The 22,488-nt window shown below is 41.1% G+C and overlaps 2 protein-coding genes across 3 annotated transcripts in view; one reads left to right on the forward strand and one right to left on the reverse strand.

Moving 5' to 3' along the window:
• Positions 1–2,412: 2,412 nt before the first annotated feature.
• Positions 2,413–5,214, reverse strand: lrrc30a (leucine rich repeat containing 30a). Its single transcript, XM_076971412.1, has one exon. It carries the CDS (start codon positions 4,943–4,945, stop codon positions 4,067–4,069), a length of 879 nt encoding a protein of 292 aa, XP_076827527.1. The 5' UTR covers positions 4,946–5,214; the 3' UTR covers positions 2,413–4,066.
• An 11,824-nt stretch (positions 5,215–17,038) lies between these two features.
• Positions 17,039–22,488, forward strand: part of lama1 (laminin, alpha 1) — a 40,171-nt gene continuing 34,721 nt past the window's right edge. For both annotated transcript variants that reach the window (XM_076971413.1, XM_076971414.1), the window contains exons 1-3: positions 17,039–17,278; positions 20,592–20,762; positions 21,049–21,161. In XM_076971413.1, the coding sequence (XP_076827528.1) occupies positions 17,218–17,278; positions 20,592–20,762; positions 21,049–21,161 (345 nt within the window). In that variant the 5' untranslated portion in view covers positions 17,039–17,217. The remainder of the gene's footprint in view (positions 17,279–20,591; positions 20,763–21,048; positions 21,162–22,488) is intronic.

The raw sequence follows: 22,488 nt of genomic DNA on the forward strand, positions 1-22,488 counted from the left end.
GTCTGGGATGAGCACTCATTCAGACTTTTTATTCTGTAGAACAAACTCAGATCAAAGACATGATACAATAATAAGGTCATTCCAAAGTGCAACTTGTTGGCTTTCAGTAACACTAAAAGAAGAAAAAAAACATTGTGGAAACAAAGTAAATCTTACTTGAGCAAGCACAGTAAAAAAATATGGAATCGTGAAAAAACAGATAAAAGAACATTCAAAATACATCACTAGTATTTAGTTGAACCACCTTTGGCTTTTATAATGGCTTGCAGTCTCTGAGGCATGGACTTGATGAGTGACAAACAGTATTTTCATCAATTTGGTGCCAACTCTCTTTGATAGCAGATTAGCTTTGCAGGTCGGAGTCTTCTTGTGGACCATTTTTTTACATTTCTACCACAGGTTTCCACCACAGGACTATTTGCATGCCATGACATTGACTGAATGTGTCTTTCTCCAAGGAATGCCTTCACTGTTTTTGCCCTATGGCACAATGCATCTTGGAAAATTATTTAATCATCTCCAAACCTCTGTTCAATTGAAGGTATGAGAAAAATGTCAATGTAAACTTGTGCATTGATAGAAGAATTAACCACAGTCACCTCCCCAGTGCCTTTGCCCAACATGCAGCCCCATATCAAGGACTGTGGAAATTTGGTTGTTTTCTTCAGGCAGTCCTCTTTATGAATCTCACTGGAACGGCACCAAACAAAAGTTCCAGCATCATCACCTTGGTCCATATCTTGGATACAGCTGACTGTGAACAGTCCACATCTTTAGCAATCATACGTGAAGAGTTATATTCTTCAAGAAGTTTCACAATCCTCTCTTTTGTTTCTCTTGTTGGAGTCATGGTTCTTGCCACTCCACTTTGTCTAGCAGCCCTCCAAGGTGTCATGACTGCAGGTGTTTTTAACTGCAGACTAACGAGCAGATCTAATCTGAGGCAGATGTCCATTTAAGGAAAGGTAATTGACTGGGTGTGTCCTTATTTTCTAACTCCAATTTGAGTGATTCCATATTTTTTCCCCTGTGCTTGCTCATTAAAAGGAACATTTACTTTGTTTCCACAATGTTTTTTTTAATTACTTCTTTATGGTGTTTTATACATTTTTATAGTGTTTTTGAAAGCCAACAAGTTGCACTTTTCAATGACCTTATTATTGTATCATGTTTTTGATCTGTGCTCATCCCAGACTGGTGATTCCATACTTTTTACCAGCTGTTGTTTAGTGTGTGTGTGTGTGTGTGTGTGTGTGTGTGTGTGTGTGTGTGTGTGTGTGTGTGTGTGTGTGTGTGTGTGTGTGTGTGTTTCAAAATAAAAAACATGATTAACCTACAGCATACAAGCATATTTTTACGAACATTTTCTTATGTTTCTAACACATACAGAGCAAAAGAGAATGATAAAGAAAGGATGAAAAAAATTGAGGGAACATGACAAATTGTGACAGAAATCATGAAAGAGAGAAAGAGAGCATGAGGGAGAGAGAGATGATGTTCTGTTGTTATTAACTTTCTCTTTATACCCCAACATCTCATGTGCTGTCTTGGAAGCATTCTACATTAGGTAATCAGTTTCTTTCAGTTTCTTTCAGGATATTGATTAACATTTCTCTCTGCACAGCCACAGGGTGCGCCATGAAGTCAGTGATTATGCTGAGACAGAGTGTAAATAGACCATGATATTCAACCCAAGTGTAAGCAAGACGTTGTATTATAGCATATCGATTATACTACATATAATATACTATACATTATGTAAGTGCATGCCAAAAAACAGTTATGGTCCTGTAATTTATTTCCAGATATGGGCTATTATTTCAGATTAATGATTCTATAGAAATGCCCTGATGTAGTACTGAGCACCAGAGGTCACTCTTTCTCAGTGTGTTATTCAGAGGTAATCACATTAAGTTTATGGTACAAGATTGTCCTATGTGACTGATGCAGACCGATGAAACTGCATCTACTGCAGTGTACAGATACCATTTAATGCTTATTACTTATACCCATTCAGTCAGGTAGAAAAATAAAAACAACATGCGTGAATGTTTCCTGCTTTATTCACTCCCGTGCTTTCACATCCAGTCAGGACTGTGAAAGCAGGGTTAGTGTACCCCAGCTGTACGGATGAGGAGAAGGGGAACCCAGCAACGTTCACCAGTGAGTCTGCCTGTTCACTGCTACGCTGTTTGACTGGGTCCAGTTAGTGAGCTGTGGCTTTGCGTTGTCTGATAAGAATGCAGTGTGGCAAGCACTTGATGGGACTCTACAAATAGCTATCGGGTCATAGAGGGAACTGAAATGGATCGGTAGTCACTGTGGGACTGATGTAAATCAAACCCACAGCTTGTGACACTAATGAATGTAAAAAAAGAAAAAAAACATTGACCACTTATATTATTTGAATTATTTTATACAGACTTTCCTTTATTGACAGAACACACAGTTATGGTACTAACAGGATGTTCTCCATTGCTTAAACACTTAAAGAATTGTGCAAAAACTTTATTTCTTCACACATGGCATTTCATCTAAGAATGAAGGACAGAAACAGGAGTATATGCATCAGAAGGAATGTCATGAATGTAATAAACAGTGCATGTGTAGACAAATACCTCATCATGTAAAATATATCTATAAACAGCCACTGCTAATAAAAATAGGTCTTAATTCTAAAAAGTAAAATATCAATGTTGAGATAAAAATCCAGTTTAAATATGCATGGTTTATTTTAGCACAAAAACAGAACAGTATTCTGATTATTTAATTTAAAACTAAAACAGGTGTTTTGAAAAAGATGCACATGTACAAGCTTCTCTATCAGTCCTCATTTACGTAATATACAGGTAACCAAAACTGCTGCATTACGTTATGTTTTTAGGTAGTTCACACTGAAATTGACAAACACAATGAAAATGTAATTGCAAGTGCAACACTAGCTTACACATATGTACAACAGAAAGCAGATCATTACCTGACCTAAGTACTTTACACATTCAGTGGTTATTAAACAAGTATGTGTGTTGTTTTATTTAAATATTTACTTAATTAAGACTGAATAATTGAAGTGCTTACTTTAAAACATCTTTTTGTACTGTAGGATAATTACTTACATATGTTTTATGAGAACACATCATACAGAATGTGTATATCTGCAAGGGTAGTTCCTCAAGTGTATCTGATGGAGCTATGTTAAAAGTTATTTAGATTTGTGTTGTAGAACATTTTATGACAATTGTTAAAGGTCTCCTTTGCTTTCTGTTCCTCTTTTGCAATTGTAAAGTATCTAATTTTGGATAAGATGAATTCGCTACCCTTCATCTAAGAGGGCTTGTACTTTTCACTGGGGTCATTTGAGGTAATAACTGACGTTTCATTTGAGGTAATGGAAATGTTTCTGCTTTGCTATTTAAGACACATTCAGCACATGTAGAAAAAGGCACAAGGTGCTTATAATTGTATCTGTTCTCCCGCTGGGTCTTTCCAAAAAAAGAGACACCCTTGCGGAAAACACGGGTCAACTTGACCGAGCAAGCTCACAGACAGTTTCAAACGAACTCCGAAGCAAACAAAAGCATAAAGAATCCAGTGCTTATTTAGCCCAACCACAAAAGCCCTTGCCCTTTGTTTAACATGCTCCCGGGAGTCATAAACATGCCCTCAAGTCCCTGCACTGCTGTGCCGAATGAAAGACCTCAATATCAGCAACCTTTGGGTACTCACAGGGAACTTTTTACAACTTAATAACCAAGCCTTCAGACACATATAGCTCACCTTTACACAGGGTTTTAAATGCCCTTCCTCCTCACGGGGAACTGCAGGCTTATTGGTTCAATTCTTTTGTTTCTGCCATTTCTGCCAATTAATTTATGCATTTGTCTCTTCTAAGTTGCTCTCTTCCTAATTTAGTCCTTTAAAAAGGCAAAGCAAACTGTTATTACCTGTAACTTGACATTTAAGCAACCAGAGTGTTCCCAGATAGCAGACACAGATATCACAAAAGTACTTTAATAATCGCAGCTTCCTATATCCTTATGTTCTCTCAATCTTATGACAACACATTTTAGTTGGCCTTGAGGTAGTTATAAAGAGCCTGGAGACCCCCGTCCAGCACCTCCTTAATGGGCTTCAATAGAGGGTTGTGCATAATATGGAGTCCTTTATCCAGTGGGTGACATGCAAGTTTCTGCAACCTGGACAGTTGGTGCATTTCAGCTGGAACATTCTGAATTTCATTATAGTCTACATTGAGAAGTTCCAGCTTGGTCAGGCAGCAGAGCATCCTTGGCAGAGAGTGAATATAGTTTCCTTCCATGATGAGGATCTTCAGGTCAGCCAGAGCCTTGATCTGCTCGGCAACGTTCTCCAGCCTATTCCAGGCCACGTGTAAGAAGACCAGGCTCTTCATGGTGTAGACACACACTGGGATGTACACAATCTGGTTGTGGCTCAGGTTGAGCTTGCGAAGGCCTGTGAGTGCCGACAGGCTGTCCGGGAGGTACGTGAGCCGGTTGTTTGCTAGACTCAGCACCTCAAGTTTGGCACAACAGCCCAGTTCCTCGGGGACCTCGCTTAAGCGGTTACGATAGGCGAAGAGCACCTTCAGATTCTGCAGCTGCCCTATCTCTGGGGGTAGAGTAGTGAGTTGGTTGCCCCACAAGTTGAGCACCACGAGATTCCGGAGGACGCCCACAGACGGAGGCAGTGCGAGCAAGCGGTTGAGGGACAGATTGAGCTTTTGCAGTTCCACGATCTCCCATAGTTCCTCGGGAGGGTCAAGCATGCCCCGGCGGGACAAGCTCAGCACCCTGTAACCGAAGTGCGTGACGGTGTGCTTGCGAATCCTGTCCGCAGACGTCAGGCTCTGCTCACAAGCTGTGCTCTTTCTTCTTAGTTGTTTCATCTCCCCGTCTGCGTGCTGCTTTGACTGCTTTCCTCCCATGCCTAGCGCAGTGCTGTCGTGCAGTCTTATTAAGAACACCTAAACAACAGGTAAACAAACATCTTCCTTGATCACAGTCTCTTCAGGAGGAAAGAGATCTCCCGGCTCTCAGAGGCACACTGGATGTCTGGAGTCGCTCAGAGGACATTCTAAGGTTTGAAACGCCTTGCGTATCTGATTGGAACTGGCTGGCTTCACTGTCACACACACACACACACACACACACACTGCTGTGAAGACGTGTGTTTGTCCAGGGAGCACTGGAGGAGAGCTCCTGACAGACAGGACAGGGAGAAAGGATCTGAGGCATATCCCAGTGTCAGACAACATAGCTGGAACAACTCTTACCACATTTCACTGCCTGTCTTTTCAGCTGCCCCTGTCAGTTCAACAGGCCCAGGCAGTGATAACTAACCTAGCTTTTGGTTTGGATGTCCATATGTGGTGGAGAAATGTGACAGCTTTGTTTTCCATTGCGTACTCTTTACACCAAATAGGTGCAGAAGCACACATATGTTTCATGATACAAATATATAGGACCCCAGCTACTGAGAGATCAGAGATTTGACCAGACCTTCAGTTATTTTCATTAAATGACAGTGTCAGAAGACCCCAGTATGTTGATTAACTAGATATGAAGACTGCTAATGGACTTAGACTCAGACAGACTTTATTGTCATTCCAATTTACAATTCACCATGCACATTCAAATGAAATTACGTTGCATTGGCTCATATAGTTTGAAATAAACACCAGCAGTAGTGCATGTAGTGCATAGTAGCTATGAAAAAATATTATGACATGTACATCACAGATAAACTAAAATTAATTATAAATAGAGATGTTAAACAAAAGGTGAATTCCACTGGAGCTCTAAGGTATGGAGCTGCCAGAAAGAACAGGAGTAGCATTATTAAACAGTCAAAGTAGAGTGCATATTCATAGTCAATTATTAATATGCATTCAGTGAATTACCATGACAATTGTTTTGGTTAATGGGTCTGTGTGTTCAAATAATAATAATAATAATAATGTGCAAACCACCCATACCAGATCTTCAACAGAGTTATTTAATAAAAAACACTGTCATAGTGTAAATGCTGCTTGGATACAGTATTTAAAATTCAATAACACATCACAAAGTGATGTATATTTGGATGTATTTTATTTTAATTCAAGTCATGCTTCTCACAAATGTAAGCCATGTACTTTCAGTGAGAAGGTGATATAAATGGCACAACCTACATGTGGAACCTCAGCTGGCACTGGCTGACAAGCTTAAGGACCACATGTTTTCAAGGCACTTCTCAGACATATTTGGTCTAGCTATTGTTAAATACAGTAGGTTTAAAAAAATATGTTATTAATATATAATATACTCTATATTATGTATATAGTATATTATGGTGAAAATCACAATTGACAAAATGTGGTAACTTAAGGTTATATAGTAAGTGCTGAATCTCTTAGTCTAAGGATGTGTAAGCATGAGCATGTGGCATAGGCCAAAACTACATGACCCTCAACTACACAACTACATCACCCAAATACACAACTACATCACCCACAAATACACAACTACATCACTCACAACTACAGAATCATCATTCTCTTCATTTGCTAGGACAAAACGCACAGTTCCTTCATATGGGTATCTCTATACGTCTTCTCCTATTGCAAGTGCCAGGATTGGTGAGGCATTTGTGAGTTCTAGCAATAACATGCTTTTGTGCTTTTGGCTGTGAACTGATCTTACGTGTACTGTCATCCTCACACACGGGGGGCAGATCCAGGGGCAGGTGTGTGTGCCCTTGGGGAAGGCAGATCCAGGAGCAGGTGTGTGTGCCCTTGGGGAAGGCAGATCCAGGGGCAGGTGTGTGTGCCCTTGGGGAAGGCAGATCCAGGAGCAGGTGTGTGTGCCCTTGGGGAAGGCAGATCCAGGGGCAGGTGAGTGTGCCCTTGACAATGTTTCATATATGATGGAATCATTTGTGCTTTGAATGGTGAAAAGTCCCCATAAGTAAACACAAACTAATCCTGACTTCAGCACTTCTTTAGAATTTAGCCCTGAGTTTATATTTACATTCACTCACTTTTCAGCTAACTGTAATCAAACCTTTTTGTACTTTAGACTATCAATGATGGGCAGAGTTTCTGTCGCAGTTTCTTAATAACATTTTCCTTTATTATTGCAGGATCCATTTTGGAACACACTTCAGAATATGGATTATCATATCTGTCTGCTCAAGTCCAGGGTAACTCAAAGCTATGTGAACTTTGAACCCTGAACTGTAACAGAGGTTCAGGGTATCCAGAGGACCCCAAGCAGGCTTTCACAAAAATAATCTATACAATATTCAGCATGCAAAATATACCATTGTATACCAAATTATAACCACTAGATGTTTGCCAAAGCCAAAGTGCAATTTTTGTCCTTTCGTTTCTTGTCATTTGAAATGATTCAATCATAAAACAAATGTTGTCAGTCCTGATTTCGATTTTTTGTTTTAATACCATATGCACTTTCTTCATTTAACAGGGATAAAGATGCTGAGTTCTCCCCACTGCTGCTGGACACATGGGGGTACAACACTGTGCTTCATCTCATGCTGTTGTTTTCACACAGCAACTCAAGTTCTGCCTCTAGTTTCTTGCTAACGCAGCCTTTCCAGGACCGCTGCTGAGATTGGGGCCGAGCTTGTAATGTGAGTCGCTTGACAATTTGACCTATACAGCTACGGCCTCCAATCGGTCTTAACCGTGGCCCCTCCTCGCCGAAGCTGGCTGGGGTAAGAATAAATCCAGAACATCTGAGTACTTCATTCCCCTACACTGCACATGAATCCGTCCACCCTCCACTGATACCGAGGCATTCATTCCTGGGAAGCCCCCAGCTGGCTGGCTGCCTGATGCAACCCAACCTCACTTTCCATGGAAGAAAATCCATCGGGCCACTGTGGGCTATGCACCTAATGTCTAATAAACTAAACCATGCCAGGATTTGTAAAAAGCATTTTTATATATTATCAACATCATAATGGATCCAACATGCAACCAACTCATGGCCCTCCCATAATGTAACCATGGCCCTCCCATAATGTAACCATAGTCCTCCCATAATGAGCACACTTCCTGTGACATTTGATCTTTGGCCCTGGTGCGATTCAAGTTGGGGCTACGCCAAGATTTGCTGAACTGGTGTCAAAACTGGTGACACTGTTCTCTCCTGGTTAAGTATATGACTTCATGGAAAAGACACTTGAGTGAGACAAAACACATTTCAGAATCAGAAATACTTTATTGCCAGGTATGATAAATACTCCAGGAGTTTGCTTTGGCAACATGGTGTGTGACAGCCAATATACACAAAGAAGCCTCCAGCACATGGATATCCATCAACCAATATTTAAAATAGAACATATAGTACATTCATCAAAACATGTTTATGCATTCTTCAGACCAAAGATGAGTTGCTAGGCAGACTATTTCCAGTAGTGCAATCTGTGAAATACACATCATGTGGACATGAAGTACTGTACAGGTGTAACAGGGTAAAATGAATAATTTAGTAATATAGTGAATTTCACCAAAATGTCTTCATTATCATAAAAAAGGTTAAAAATGTGTAAAACGTTCTTTATATTTTTATAAAAAAGGTTAAAAATGTTTCTGGGAAGCTTTTCTTTTCTCACTGCAGACTGTGTCCCTCTGCTGTTGCCGTACCTCCATCAGACGAGTGAGAGCTCTGGGATGGATGGTGTGTAGCTGCTGCAGTTCCTCATTAATATATAATATAATTTAGTTAATAGCATACTTAGCTAAAAGCTCTGAAACCCTGTTCTAATACATTTTACAAACATTTTTTAGTGAATAGTTTTGATTAAGAAAGTTAACTTTGCTGTATTGCAGACACACATATTGCAGAGTTGTGTTAAATAACTGACATGCCTTCGTCAGCAAAAGTTTCTTATATTTTTATTACCACAGCTTGTGAAGTCTGCAGCTGAAAAAAATACATCTTAAAATCTGTTTCAGGTGTGTTACAGTTAGTCCATTTTTCCTCAACAAATGTGTAGTGCATTGAGTGTGTGTGTGTTTGTGTGTGTGTGTGTGTGTGTGTGTGTGTGTGTGTGTTCTATAACACGTTAAATTTGTGTGCATTAAGAGAAAATGCTTTTCATGTGTAATTTTGGTATTTTTGTAATAAGAACAATCTATATGATAACATGCATTTTGTAGAGCGCAAGAGGAGATGCATCTTAAAATCTGTTTCAGAATAAACAGTGGAACGCAAACCTTGTCTGCCCCTGTCTGACTGCTTCACTGACCAAATAGTGGTCATTACACAGGCGTTGGAACACAGTACAGTACACAGTTATTTAACTACACTGTAAAAAAGAAAAAGTTGAGAAAACTCAAAATTTCAAGGCAACTTACTGCACTCAATTTTTGAGTTCTGATCCCAACTCAAACTCTTAAGTTTTTTTTTTTTATTGGAAAAAAGGGTAATAAACATATATATATATATATATATATATATATATATATATATATATATATATATATATATATATATATATATATATATATATACACACATACCCATACATACACCACCGAACAATAAAACAAAACAGAAAAAAAAAAACTCTTAAGTTTTTAAGAAATTCACTCAGTTGAGCCAACTTATTATTTCTTGTTCCAATTATTTATTTTTCACAGGTATATAAACTTCAGATTTTAAGTATTGCCTACAAATAATTTCAAATGATTCAAGTTATGCTAACTTACTATATCTTGTTCAGATAATATATCTTGCCCATGTATATGAACCTCAAAATGTAAGTTACATACCAGGAGTTCCAAGTTTTTTAAAGTTGTGCCAACTTACTATATTGCACTCACAGGTGCAGTATTACTATACTATATTGGCACTCACAGGCACAATTAAATCAAACTCGAGTCCTTAACTAACTTGGCCTTAAACATGAAATTATAGGGGGAGGTCATGAAGATGACAACGTTACACATACATGGAGGGGAAACTCGGATAATGCACATGTACATTAAAAAATGGACCGGGGACTTAACGAATAACATACAATTAATAATCAATAATATATAACACTATACAGACATAAACACCACATAATACACATAACAGGGCCGGAGCCGCAAGGGCTCATGGGTAATGACGTCACCCCGACGCTACAATATCTTGTTCAGATAATGTATATTTCCATACCTGTCAAGTGTCCCGTTTTGGCCGGGAAAGTCCCGTATTTTACCGCTCTGTCCCGGCGTCATCCCGTATTTTTATTTTCCAGTATTTTCCCGTATTTTCAGTTTTCAATTGTTTTTTTTTTTAAGCATTCATGTGCCGCTCCAAACAGATTTCTGTCACTAGCCTCGCGAGAACTGGTACCCAGACTACTGCAGGTGGCAGTTCTCGCGAGGCTAGTGACAGAATTCTGTTTGGCGCGGCACATGAATGCTTTAAAAAAAAATAACAATTGAAAACTCGCGGGTTTAGTCACATTTGTAGTTCAAAACATATTTGGGGTGTTTTTTCTTCTCTTTTTGCCACTCCAAAGATGTTTTCGTCTCTCCTACAGCCTCGATTGCAGCTATATGCAAATAACCGATTATGCAAATTACGCGATACGCGATTACGTCAGATACGGGAAATGTCTCGTATTATTAAATACAAAACTTGACTGGTATGTATTTCACATGTACATAAATCTCTAAATTCAATACTAAGAATAGCTAACTGAGGTTGGGTCATATAAGACAAATGACAAAACACATTTGGATGTTAATATTCAGTTCAGAGTAGCGTAGGTCGCTGCTTGCTGCAGGTGAAATCCATTTCAAGTTGTCCGGAGTCAAATTCTGGCAGAAATCGCAAACCCCGCCCGTTCTCAACTAAGGAGTCAAATTGAGCATGCGCAGAGGAGTTGGCCTGGCCTTAACTAGGGTTCAACTACAATTTGTATGTTTTGACAATGCAGGATGTAAGGTCAGATCAACTTTTAACAAGAAACTCAATAAAGTAAGCCGATCTAATTACTTTGTTATAGTTTATGGTGCATTTAATTATTTTTGGCTCAGCTAAACTAAAAATCATAGTAAGTTGAGCAATTTTAAGTTCTGTTTTTTACAGTGTACAGTTAAAAAAATCAATTGGGTGTCTGGATAATGGCATTCATCAAAGAGCTGCCTGTACAACAATATGCAGTATAATGAATGTTCATCTCTAGCGCAGTGCTAAAAGCAGTATGTAAATGAAAACACAGACACCCAAATTTGCGGTTTTTCAGATGTTATAATGAAACCTCTGACCAGGGCAGATACAAGAACTTACATGAGGATCTAACCTGAGGATAATGAATCAATTGTAAATACAATCACATAGTTGTTGGCAATATTGTAAATCCTTTCTAAGTCACTCTGCAGTTTATAAAGCATCCAAGAGGAGCAGAAGATAGGATGAAGATGAAGATAGGGTCTCCAGGGATGATGCTGTGCAGCTGGTGTGTTGAATCTGAAACGCCACGATAGGCATTTGTTTGTTCTGATTAGTAGAAGAGGAAGATCTTCTCTTTCTGGACAGACAGAGCTGGCGGCCAATGATCCTTGGCCAGTGATCCTCTTTGACCGGGTCTTGGAGGGAAAGCGGAGGGGAGCCAGTCACTGATGCAGGCAGTGAGGGCTTTTAAAACACTGCCAAAGTGGACATGGATCAGGACAGACTGCTCTAGCCCTGTTTGAGCTTCCTGAGCTGATCAGGATGAGCTGCCTGATGATGCTGACAGAGGTCGAGATGCTACTGGACCTCTTCAGGGAGCATGGTGCCAAGAACCATAGAGGCCCTTCCAGAAATAGATCAAACCGCCTCCTGTATGTCTAGAAATCAGAGATCCAGATAAAGGTTTTGTCAGCTGTTTGTGATATGGAGGAGGCACATAGCCTACTGAACAATTTATTTTGCATGCAAACTATGAAAGAACCATGAAGGAACCATGAACAGATTTGTGGTGAGTTACAATGTAATGCTTAAATATTTCCATAATCACTGATGTCAAGGCTACCCGTGTGAGATAAGGAAGTCCTGTTTATACAGGGCTCTTATATACATAATTCAAATGGTAATTGCCTATTTGGATTGGTCACCTTTTATAGATTTAAGATGAAAATACAGGAAACAAAAGCAGTTACCCTGGAAAACACACCTGATTCCACTTAGTTTAATTAACTTCAAAACTCTGATAAGCTCATAGTGAACTGTATGTGTTTCCCCAGAGCCTATTTAATATCTGAACTGTAATTTCTTCATTGGGTTGCCCCCGCAGCTGAAGGAGCAAAATGGAAAGCTCTGAGTAAACGGGAAAAATCACACGGAGCTGAAGCAGGGCAGCGTGATAAATAGATGGTGGGATATCGGTACACAGACTATTACACAGGATAAAGATGCTATTTGTAATGGCTCTTGAATGGGAACAGGAGCGGAGGAATTGGCGCCGCGGACGGCTAACGCAGTTACAGAGTACCCAAATCAAGTTTGGGGCTGCTGAAACAGCAGCTGGGAATAAAAAGCAATCAGTCGTTTGACAGGAGCCCGGGCGCGTGATGAAGCACTGCTGCACAGCCTAACAAGATGGCACCTGGCGGGGAGGGGAGAGGCGCACAGCCCTGCCGCAGCTGTCGCAACGCCAGGGTGCTAATGCGCTAGCTGCTAGCTCTGTACACCTGCACGCCCACACGGCGTCAACGGTGTCTGGTTCCCTACCGAGAACCATGGTAAGCGTGTCTAGGAATTTAGATACCAAAAATAAATAAAAACACCCAGAGAGAAAAGTAACAGATTATATTACATATACCAAGTCTGACTTTTCCAGCAATTGTTCATTTTATACACACACACACACACACACACACATAGCAGCTCATCAAAGCTATGACAGCTCAGCATAGCTATCACAGTTATTATAGCATAGCACAGCTCATCTGAATCAGAATACTTTATTGATCCCAGATTGATCCCCAGTTGCCTGATTACATACATCCAATAACATATATGTTAAATATATCTATAAATATATGTAAAGTCAAAATGGAAATGTAAAGAGTAAAGAGGCAAAGAATAAAGGCAATATTAAAGTGTCTATTACAGCTATCAGCTACATCACAGCTATTACAACTCAGCACCGCTCATCACAGCTATTACAGCTTAGCACAGCTATCACAGCTATTGCAGCTCAGCACAGCTATCACAGCTATTACAGCTCACCACAGCTCAGTACAGCTCATCACAGCTCAGCATCACAGCTATTACAGCTCAGAACAGCTATCACAGCTATTACAGCTCAGAACAGCTATCACAGCTATTACAGCTCAGAACAGCTATCATAGCTATGACAGCTCATCACAGCTAAGCACAGATTCACCCTGTGCAGTCTTCCAGTAGCCTACTGGATAAGAAAGTGTGTATCATTTACTTATCCGATATGTTCTAATAATTGTAATGTAATAATTCCCACACGGAGAGCAAGCAAAATTGTAGCATAAAAGTCCCTCCAAGAAATACACAGTGCATATTTTAAACTGAACAACTCTGTCAAGCTCCAGACCTGATAGCTGTATTTAGTTTTCTCATGTTAACACATTTGACTAGACGCAGGACAGACTTTGTAATTAGCAACTCTAATTAGGTAGAATTCCTAATGGTTATTTTCTACCAGTGCAATAATGAAGGCGCCTCTCAAGCAGCTGTTTTCCATAAACCATATATGACTACAGCCAGCCTGCATCCACCCACCCATCCACCCCCTTATCCGGCATCCATCATCACAGCCTACCACACCGGAGTGATTTCTCTAACTATCCCTTCTTACTACCTCACCAGACCGTTCCCCACCTATGCGCCTGTATGTGTCACATGCTGTTTCTCGTCACTTTTACAATTTCTCTCACGTATTGAACTGGGCTTTGATTGGCCACCAGTCATCACTCCTTCAGCCCTGTTTATTGGCTCCTGATGCATTCCACAGCCACACTCAGGCCCTGGCGCTGTTAGTGGTGGAGGAGCAGCTGGAGGCTGGGCCTGCCACTGTCTCGGGCGCCCAAATGGCCCGGGTCTTCTGCCAGGTGGGCATGGCCGCTCCCAGCGGAGAAGGAGAACCGCCAGCCTCGAGCATCCGCAAATGGGTTTCAGCTGCTTCTGCTGCTAATGGAGGCCCAGCGCTCGATTCCATCTAGTCCATTAGCATTTGGGGATTTTACGCACAGTTCAACATAAAATGGAGTGAGGATGGCTTAAAAAAGTAGAGAGGAGGAGTTGTCTTGTGGCAAATGAGGAGTACTGGTGTGTATTACGGAGATAATGGGAGGATATGAGGATACAGCCAGACCTGTGTACACCAGCCTTTAACCATCACAAACACAGCTGGATCAAGTGCTCTTCCATCATCTAAGAAGCTTTTGTTTTTTTCTCATTTTTTTGTAAAGCTTCCTCCACGTTTTTCACCCAACTCTGTTTCACATGTGCTCTTCTGCCTATGATTTCCTTCCTTGGCTTTTTTGCTCTTTCCTTATTGCTCTCACATCAACAAGGCCGTTTGTTCCAGGGTTATTCAACTGTAATAATGCAGCAGGTCAAGAACTGTGATTAAGTAATATATAAAGTAAATCAAAGTTGCCTAAAATTTGCACATAAACTTTAATAAGTTATTTTTAATAGCTGCTTGAAAGAAAGATTTTGATGTGCCTATTCACCGTCTTCAGAAGCAAGTCGGTGATTCTTCAATATTTCCACAAGAGGGCACTGGTGGACGGCGATAAATACTTTCCTTTTGCCAAGTTTGCAAAGAATAGCCTACTTAAAATTTTCAGCGTTGGGATATAGCTAGCCTGAGTTATATATATATATATACACACACACACACAATATTGCCAAAATATGGGGCAGTCACGGCCCTTCAGCAAGGCACCTAACCCCAACTGCTCCCCGGGCACAAGGCTAGGGCTGCTCACCGCTTTGGGCGTGTGATCACTAGTGAGTGTTTGTGTGTGTGTGTGTGTGTGTGTGTGTGTGTGTGTGTGTGTGTGTGTTCTAATTGCACAGATGGGTAAATGCGGAGGTGAAAAATCACAATTGACAAATATGGCACATTTCACATTTCAAAAGTATTCGCCTACCCATCCAAATGATCGGAATCAGGTGTTCCAATCACTTCCATGGCCACAGGTCTATAAAATTAAGCACCTAACCATGCAGTCTGTTTTTACAAACATTTGTGAAAAATGGGTTGCTCTCTGGAGCTCAGTGAATTCCAGCATGGAACTGTGATAGGATGCCACCTGTACAACAAATCCAGTTGTGAAATTTCCTCGCTCCTAAATATTCCACAGTCAACTGTCAGCTGTATTAAAAGAAAATGGAAGTGTTTGGGAATTACAGCAACTCAGCCACCTCGAAGTGGTAGGCCACGTAAACTGACAGAGCGGGGTCAGTTGATGCTAAAGTGCATAGTGCAAAGAGGTCACCAACTTTTTGCAGAGTCAATCACTTCAGACATCCAAACTTCATGTGGCCTTCAGACTAGCTCAAGAACAGTGCGCAGAGAGCTTCATGGAATGGGTTTCCATGGTCGACCAGCTGCATCCAAGCCATATATCACTAAGTGCAATGCAAAGCCTCAGATTCAGTGGATACGTTACAGGTGAAAAGCACACCACCACTGGACTCTAGAGCAGTGGAGGCGCGTTCTCTGGAGTGAAGAATCATCATCATGCTTCTCCATCTGACAATCTGATGAACGAGTCTGGGTTTGGCGGTTTCCAGGAGAACGGTACTTGTCTCACTACATTGTGCCAAGTGTCAAGTTTGGTGGAGGGGGGATTATGGTGTGGGGTTGTTTATCAGAAGCTGGGCTTGGCCCCTTAGTTCCAGTGAAAGGAACTCTGAATGCTTCAGCATACCAAGAGATTTTGGACAATTCCATGGTCCCAACTTTGTGGGAACAGTTTGGAGCTGGCCCCTTCCTCTTCCAACATGACTGTGCACCAGTGCACAAAGCAATGTCAATAAAGATATCGATGGCAGATTCTGGTGTTGATGAAGTGACTGGCCTGCACAGAGTCCTAACCTCAACCCGATAGAACACGTTTGGGATGAATTAGAGTGGAGACTGAGAGCCAGGCCTTCTTGTCCAACATCAATATGTGACCTCACAAATGCACTTCTGGAAGAATGGTCAAAAATCTCCATAAACACACTCCTAAATCTTGTAGACAGCCTTCCCAGAAGAGTTGAAGCTGTTCTAGCTGCAAAGGGTGGACCAACGTATATATATAATTCAATAATGGAGACTCCCCAGTCAGACAGGCCATGCACGGCCCACTAGGTGGAAGCAGAAGGTTGATGCAGACGCCCGGGAGACACGTCCTACCGCTCGCCGTTCAGATGTTAGTGACAAGACTAACTAAGAAACGGTAACATTTTGAATCATATCATATAAATATCCATATGTTAGTTTCTTGCTATAGCTAAAAATACTTTTCAGTGTAGTTTTCTTGTAGCTTCTCCTGTTTTCTTTAAAAATCGATAATATAGAAAAAATGCCAAACTTTCTGATAAAAAAATGATAATGAAATGGCTAATTTTGAGGGTGCAAATAAAAAAATTGACCCTTAAAAAGACCTGCTGACCCCTATCAGTGTTTCCGACAGTATGCGTCGCTTGATATACAGCGAAACGGGGCTTAGTTTTAGTTTAGTTTTCATAACCATTTCCTAGGTGAGAAGACACATAGCAAACAAAAATGTGTAAAACAATGAAATAAAATAATTCAATGAATTATTTGATAAAATCATTGAATAAAACCTTTTCATTGTTAATGTGCAGTACATATTAACCATTGTAAGTTACTGAATAATCAGCTTCTCGCCGCTGGATCGCAGGTGAATTAACGGACGAGTCCATTTTCCGGAGGGCTCACCGCACCGCATCCCTGCTTCTCTCGGCTTGGTACAGTCCATCAGAGACGTAGCGGGACAGAATGAAAAGTTGAGACAAAAGTTACCGCTGAATGATAGGAGAGAGGGAGGGAGCGGGAGACGCAGATTGCCAAGAGTAAAACGGGAGACATCAAGTATCACGGAGGAAAAAAAACAAAGCTATAATTAAAAATAGAAGATAAATTCTAGAAACACTTAGAGGATTAAAAGTCTTATTGGGGGATATTGCGCGAGCCCGTGTGTGTGGAGAGATGTGGGTCGTGCTCGCGGCGGCGCTTCTGTGCGCATGCTCCGTGGAGTGCCAGCAAAGAGGTGAGCTGGAAATGTTTCATCTTCTTTTGACTCTGCCTTTCTCTTGGTGCCAACACGGTTTCAGATCTGTGAAACAACTTTTAATTTGTTTTGAACAGAATTCCATAAATATTGGACACTGGGGAATTACAAGTAGAGGCCTACATTAAAATATGTATAACTAAAAGTATGTGGAAAATGTGTATGGTGTGATTATTTTAATGAGATGGGTAATGTACTCTATCCTATAGAGCAGCTCCGTGGCCCCATCGTTCATTCGGATAATGAATGGGGGGGGGGGGTGCAAAGTATTAGATGTACCAATATTTGTTTCCCTTTTATAACGGTTTTCCGAAAGCATTTTGTTTTGTCTCAGGTAAATTACAAGAATCTCTTTCTGAATATAGATATCCATTTCAGTGAGAAAAATCAATCCTGATGAACTACAATAGATTATTGCACTAACTTGCATGCAGACGTACAGATCCAAGACCAAATTATCAATTTGATCGCTTTTGTTGTGCTGATTTCATAGCATGAATAAATGCTGAGTAGATTTAACTATAAAAAACTTTATTTCATAGTAGAACCCCCAACTTTTGAGTTTAGAAAAAAAAAATGTCAGCAGTACGATAACCATTAAGGTCTGGCGTGCATTTAAATGACCTCTGGACAACATAAGCTGTGTGGCCTGCTTTGTACTCCCCTAACAAGGAACCAGTCCTCTTGAGACTAGCATTCAATCAGACTGTGTTAACATGCACAGATCTGTCCATCAGCACTTTCCTATTAATGAGACTTCTCTCTAGATACGTTTGCCATCCTGAGAGTCAGGGCACAGTGAAACCATGTTCCAAAATGTCCCTTTCTACAGCCATGCTGTGTTGTGAGGATATATTGTGTATTTGGTTTGAGAAGCGCCAAAAGACCTTCTGATTTCCCTGAGTTTCTGAAGGGGAAGGCAGTCTACATCTCAGCCAGTTGGCATATTCTTTTTTAAATAGAGCAGATGAGTAAGTGCCCACCACAACTTCCAAGAGGTTTTGTACAGCTGGTCGGTGAAAGTTTTCCTACGTTTGAATTAAGTTTAGTAATGGATGGTTCAAATCTAGCTTTATCTCTAGTGATAGTTTTAACACCAGCCTTTACTGATTGAATCATACTCACTGAGTATTAAGCCTTTGTTCTATATGATTACATCTAAACATGCTTTCAACTTAATATGCACAGACTTCAGTAAAACACTATCAGGACAAATGAATGAAGACTTTAAAATTAAAGTTACTTGGGTAAGGTTTTCCGATCGCTTCCACATGCATGTGTTGTGTTGTCTCTATCTGTTCACTGATTTCTTTACCTTATTAACCTTATGACCACAGATCTTATCAAGTATTAGGCTGTTGAAAAGCACTTTCATGTCTGCCGACAAGTGACATTCCATAGATGACTGAAAGCTCAGCAGATTTAGCCACTTTCATCCTGTGCACTGTGATGAGTTAACCTTTCAGCACCGCTTTGGTGTGGGGCAGTCAGTGGTGGGGCCGCCGTTGTCTAAACATTGAGGGGCCACCAAAGCTCCACCTGGGGTTTCTCCTAGAGACACACCCTTCTCTATAGGCCAGAGAGTGGAGGGGCCCCGCATACATCTGGGTTATGTGGGTTTATTGTTTTTAAATAGCATTTGTGAAAACAAAATAGCATTTTTTCCGTCAGTTACAACAACAGATTGCAAGTCTTACATTGCAGCATTGCTAGAATATCACTGAATCTAAAAATGTAAAAAGTTTAAAGTTAAAAAAAAAAAACCTCTAAAAATGTACAAGGAAGAACAAACCTGAATCCATAGCACTAATACAGACTGAGCTGTTACAACAGGTTTAAATATTGTCCCAATACGTTATTGAGTGAACTAAGAGTTATAGTTCTGTATTTTCAGTATGTCGGTGTCCTGTATTGTTAGTGGCAATTTTAGTAGTGATATTATAACCTGATGTTCTACATATATAAGTACTTGTCATTGATATATTTTTTAGAAATTCTTTATTGTTACAAACCTAAAAAAAAGAGAGACAATAGGGCAAGCGGATATTTACAGTGAAAGAAAAGCCAGTGATCCACCCCCTGTCTGCAGCATGCAAATTAGAGCAAGCCAGTTGTGCTTAGCAATTAGTGCATCACTCATGGACCTCTTCATGTGTGGGACCTTTAGAAGTCTGTTCTGCTGGTTCTGGAACCCAGATAATTCCTTTGACTGGGTTTAGTTTAGACCCACGTGCCTGAAACAATGCTCCGCAGATAAGAACTCTGACTTTGTATTCTGGTCTGTGTCTTGCTATAAATGGGCGACATATGTTCTCTGACTGTTAACACCCATTTGCCAACTGCTTCAAAGAATCGATAGAAATTCTGCAAGTGCTGTGTAAGGGCTCACCGGTTCCTTAGGTTCCTTAAGCTCTGTGGTATTAGTTTCCCTTATGCCTTTCTGACCAATGTGGCCCTGCTGTAAAATCCAGCTTCAGATGCACATGACGTGGTGGGTGGAAGTCGTGCCAGTGTGCGAGTTCTCTCTATCTTTAAGCCTGTGATCTCTGCTTGCAGTAATGAGTGGTCAGGACCAGGAAAGGACGGGGGTTCCAGGCCCCAAAGAAGGCCTGCTCACATGAATAGGTGGCGGCCATTGTCAATTGTCCAACATGTAATCATTTGGGCCATCAATGGCTTCGTGTAGACGCGTGGGTGGATACTGGGGGTTGATCTTCAAAGACAGCGTCTGTGGAGAGGGGGAGGAGAGGGAGAGGAGAGGGGGAGGAGAGGGAGAGGAGAGGGAGAGGAGAGGGGGAGGAGAGGGAGAGGAGAGGGGGAGGAGAGGGAGAGGAGAGGGAGAGGAGAGGGAGAGGAGAGGGGGAGGAGAGGGAGAGGAGAGGGGGAGGAGAGGGGGAGGAGAGGGAGAGGAGAGGGGGAGGAGAGGGGGAGGAGAGGGAGACCATTAGAATGGGAAGGGAGGACTGGGATGTGTGCTTATGGATGCTGAGGGAAGGCTGCTTCCACTTAAAGTCGCCTCACTGCTGGGCTGTGCAGTAACACGTCAAGCTTTAATCCGTGCTTATTTTCTCCAGAAGAAAAAACGATCATAAAGCCAGCTATAATGTATAATAATATCAATTTTAAACCAGTTTTTAGTTAAAATGTATAAAAAATATATAATTTTCTCTAGATTTTTTGCAATGCAATTTCAGAATTTCAAAATTTTAACATGTTTACACCTTCAAAGTGCTTGCAAGCTCACATTTATCTCTCTCTCTCTCTCTCTCTCTCTCCATCTTTTATACTCTAGGTCTCTTTCCTGCAATCCTGAACCTGGCCAGCAATGCTGAGATCAGTACCAATGCCACATGTGGCAGCCCAGTTCCTGAGATGTTCTGTAAGCTGGTAGAGCATGTCCCTGGCAGGCGGATCCGTAACCCTCAGTGTCGGATATGTGATGCCAACAGCACTAACCCCAAAGGTACAGTTCCCTGTGCTTGCGCTGATCCGAGACACTTCCTCTCCATCATCTCCAGCTGTATTCCCAGACATCTGAGTTACAGTTGCTGACAGAGCCTCTGAGTCATCAGCCTTCTCTGAGATTCACTACCTGATTTACAGCTCGGGGTGAAGATCACCTTATTTAAGCCATATAATATCTGATATCTGACACTGGTGAGCTGTACTACTTTGAAAGGGTGTATGGCTGTTTATCAATTTGTTTTAGCAATCTTAGATCATAAATTAAAGCAAGGTTTGTTTAACAGAGCGACATCCTATCAGCAATGCTATCGATGGCACAAATCAATGGTGGCAGAGTCCAAGCATCAAGAATGGGCGTCAGTTTCACTGGATCACTATCACACTGGATCTCCGACAGGTAAGATTACAGTCACAGTCAACACACGTGACATGGTGACATATGTTAAGGTGATCCACTGCATAGCATCGTCTGCCCTTGAATCTGTCGGAAGGCAATCTAATCAGTTTCAACATATGTGTGGTTATTCTATCCGCATCCACACTCTCCCCAGTCCTGTAGAAACGATTACCGCATTTACTTTCATCAGGGTAATGTAAAGATCAGGGATCACTGTGTTGAGACTGATCCTAGCAGCAGATGCTGACTCCTTCTCTGTCATCCTCCCTAGTTTGCTTCTCCACAGCTCTGACAGGCTGTCCCCAGCAGCGGGCCTTGGGGGTTTCTGCCCAAATCAGACCCAGGGACAGGAAATACACACTGGTCTATTTTCTCCTACTTCTGGTCGTCAGTTTAAACTATTAAAATTCTGCAGCTGCACATGGCTACCTTCTGGCCATCAGCACACCATCAGCTATTGTAGATTGTAACCTACTGTAACCTATGACCTATCGATTTACAAACATATGGTGGATTTCCTCCATCTCAGGAAATGGTTTTCTCCAAGCGAGTCCAAGGATATCAGTTCAGATCATTTCCTCATTTAAGTTAAGGAAAGTCTGAACTGCAAAATGAACTGAAGGTTTTATGAGAGTTTCCTCTAAGACTTTCACTGCCAGGAGCCTGTCCACATTACCACAGGTGCCATGCCAGTGTGACTCCACGATTCACACAGAAGTAGCACTTGCAATTATTTGATCAATTGTTGGTTTGCTAATACTAATCATAAGTGGGAAAAAAAGTTCCTTCGGATTAAAGCATCATCTAAGTGACATCTACGCTCTGCGCTGAACTGTCAATGACTGAGCAAAAATGACATATTATCAGCAAGTTGCCAGTGACTGATCTGGATTCAGACCAGTTACACTAGAATTCAGGAGGGCCCTATACAGTCATAACCATCTGGATTCAGACCAGTTACACTAGAATTCAGGAGGGCCCTATACAGTCATAACCATCTGGATTCAGACCAGCTACACTAGAATTCAGGAGGGCCCTATACAGTCATAACCAGATGTGCTTCATTCGGTCATCCTGAATTTCACTGGTCCAGTACTACTGGTACTGAGTACTGGTCCAGTAGTCTTCCATGATCACTGTAGACCCATCTGGATGCCAGGCATTTTCCCTCTGCATTTATCCTACTGTTGTTTTTTTATCATAATGTTATCACAGGTATTGGGATGAACACATTGGACACTTTGTATGTATCAGTAATACAGTTGTGATCAAATTTATTCAACCCCCACTGAAATAAAGTGTTTTGGCCAGTTTGACATTGATTTTG

Source organism: Brachyhypopomus gauderio, chromosome 13, assembly GCF_052324685.1.
Source record: "Brachyhypopomus gauderio isolate BG-103 chromosome 13, BGAUD_0.2, whole genome shotgun sequence".
Classification (NCBI taxonomy): Eukaryota; Metazoa; Chordata; class Actinopteri; order Gymnotiformes; family Hypopomidae; genus Brachyhypopomus; species Brachyhypopomus gauderio.

What these genes read in the sequence shown, in the direction of transcription:
- lrrc30a (XM_076971412.1), bottom strand. Translation starts at nt 4,945, where the DNA reads ATGGGAGGAAAGCAGTCAAAGCAGCACGCAGACGGGGAGATGAAACAA.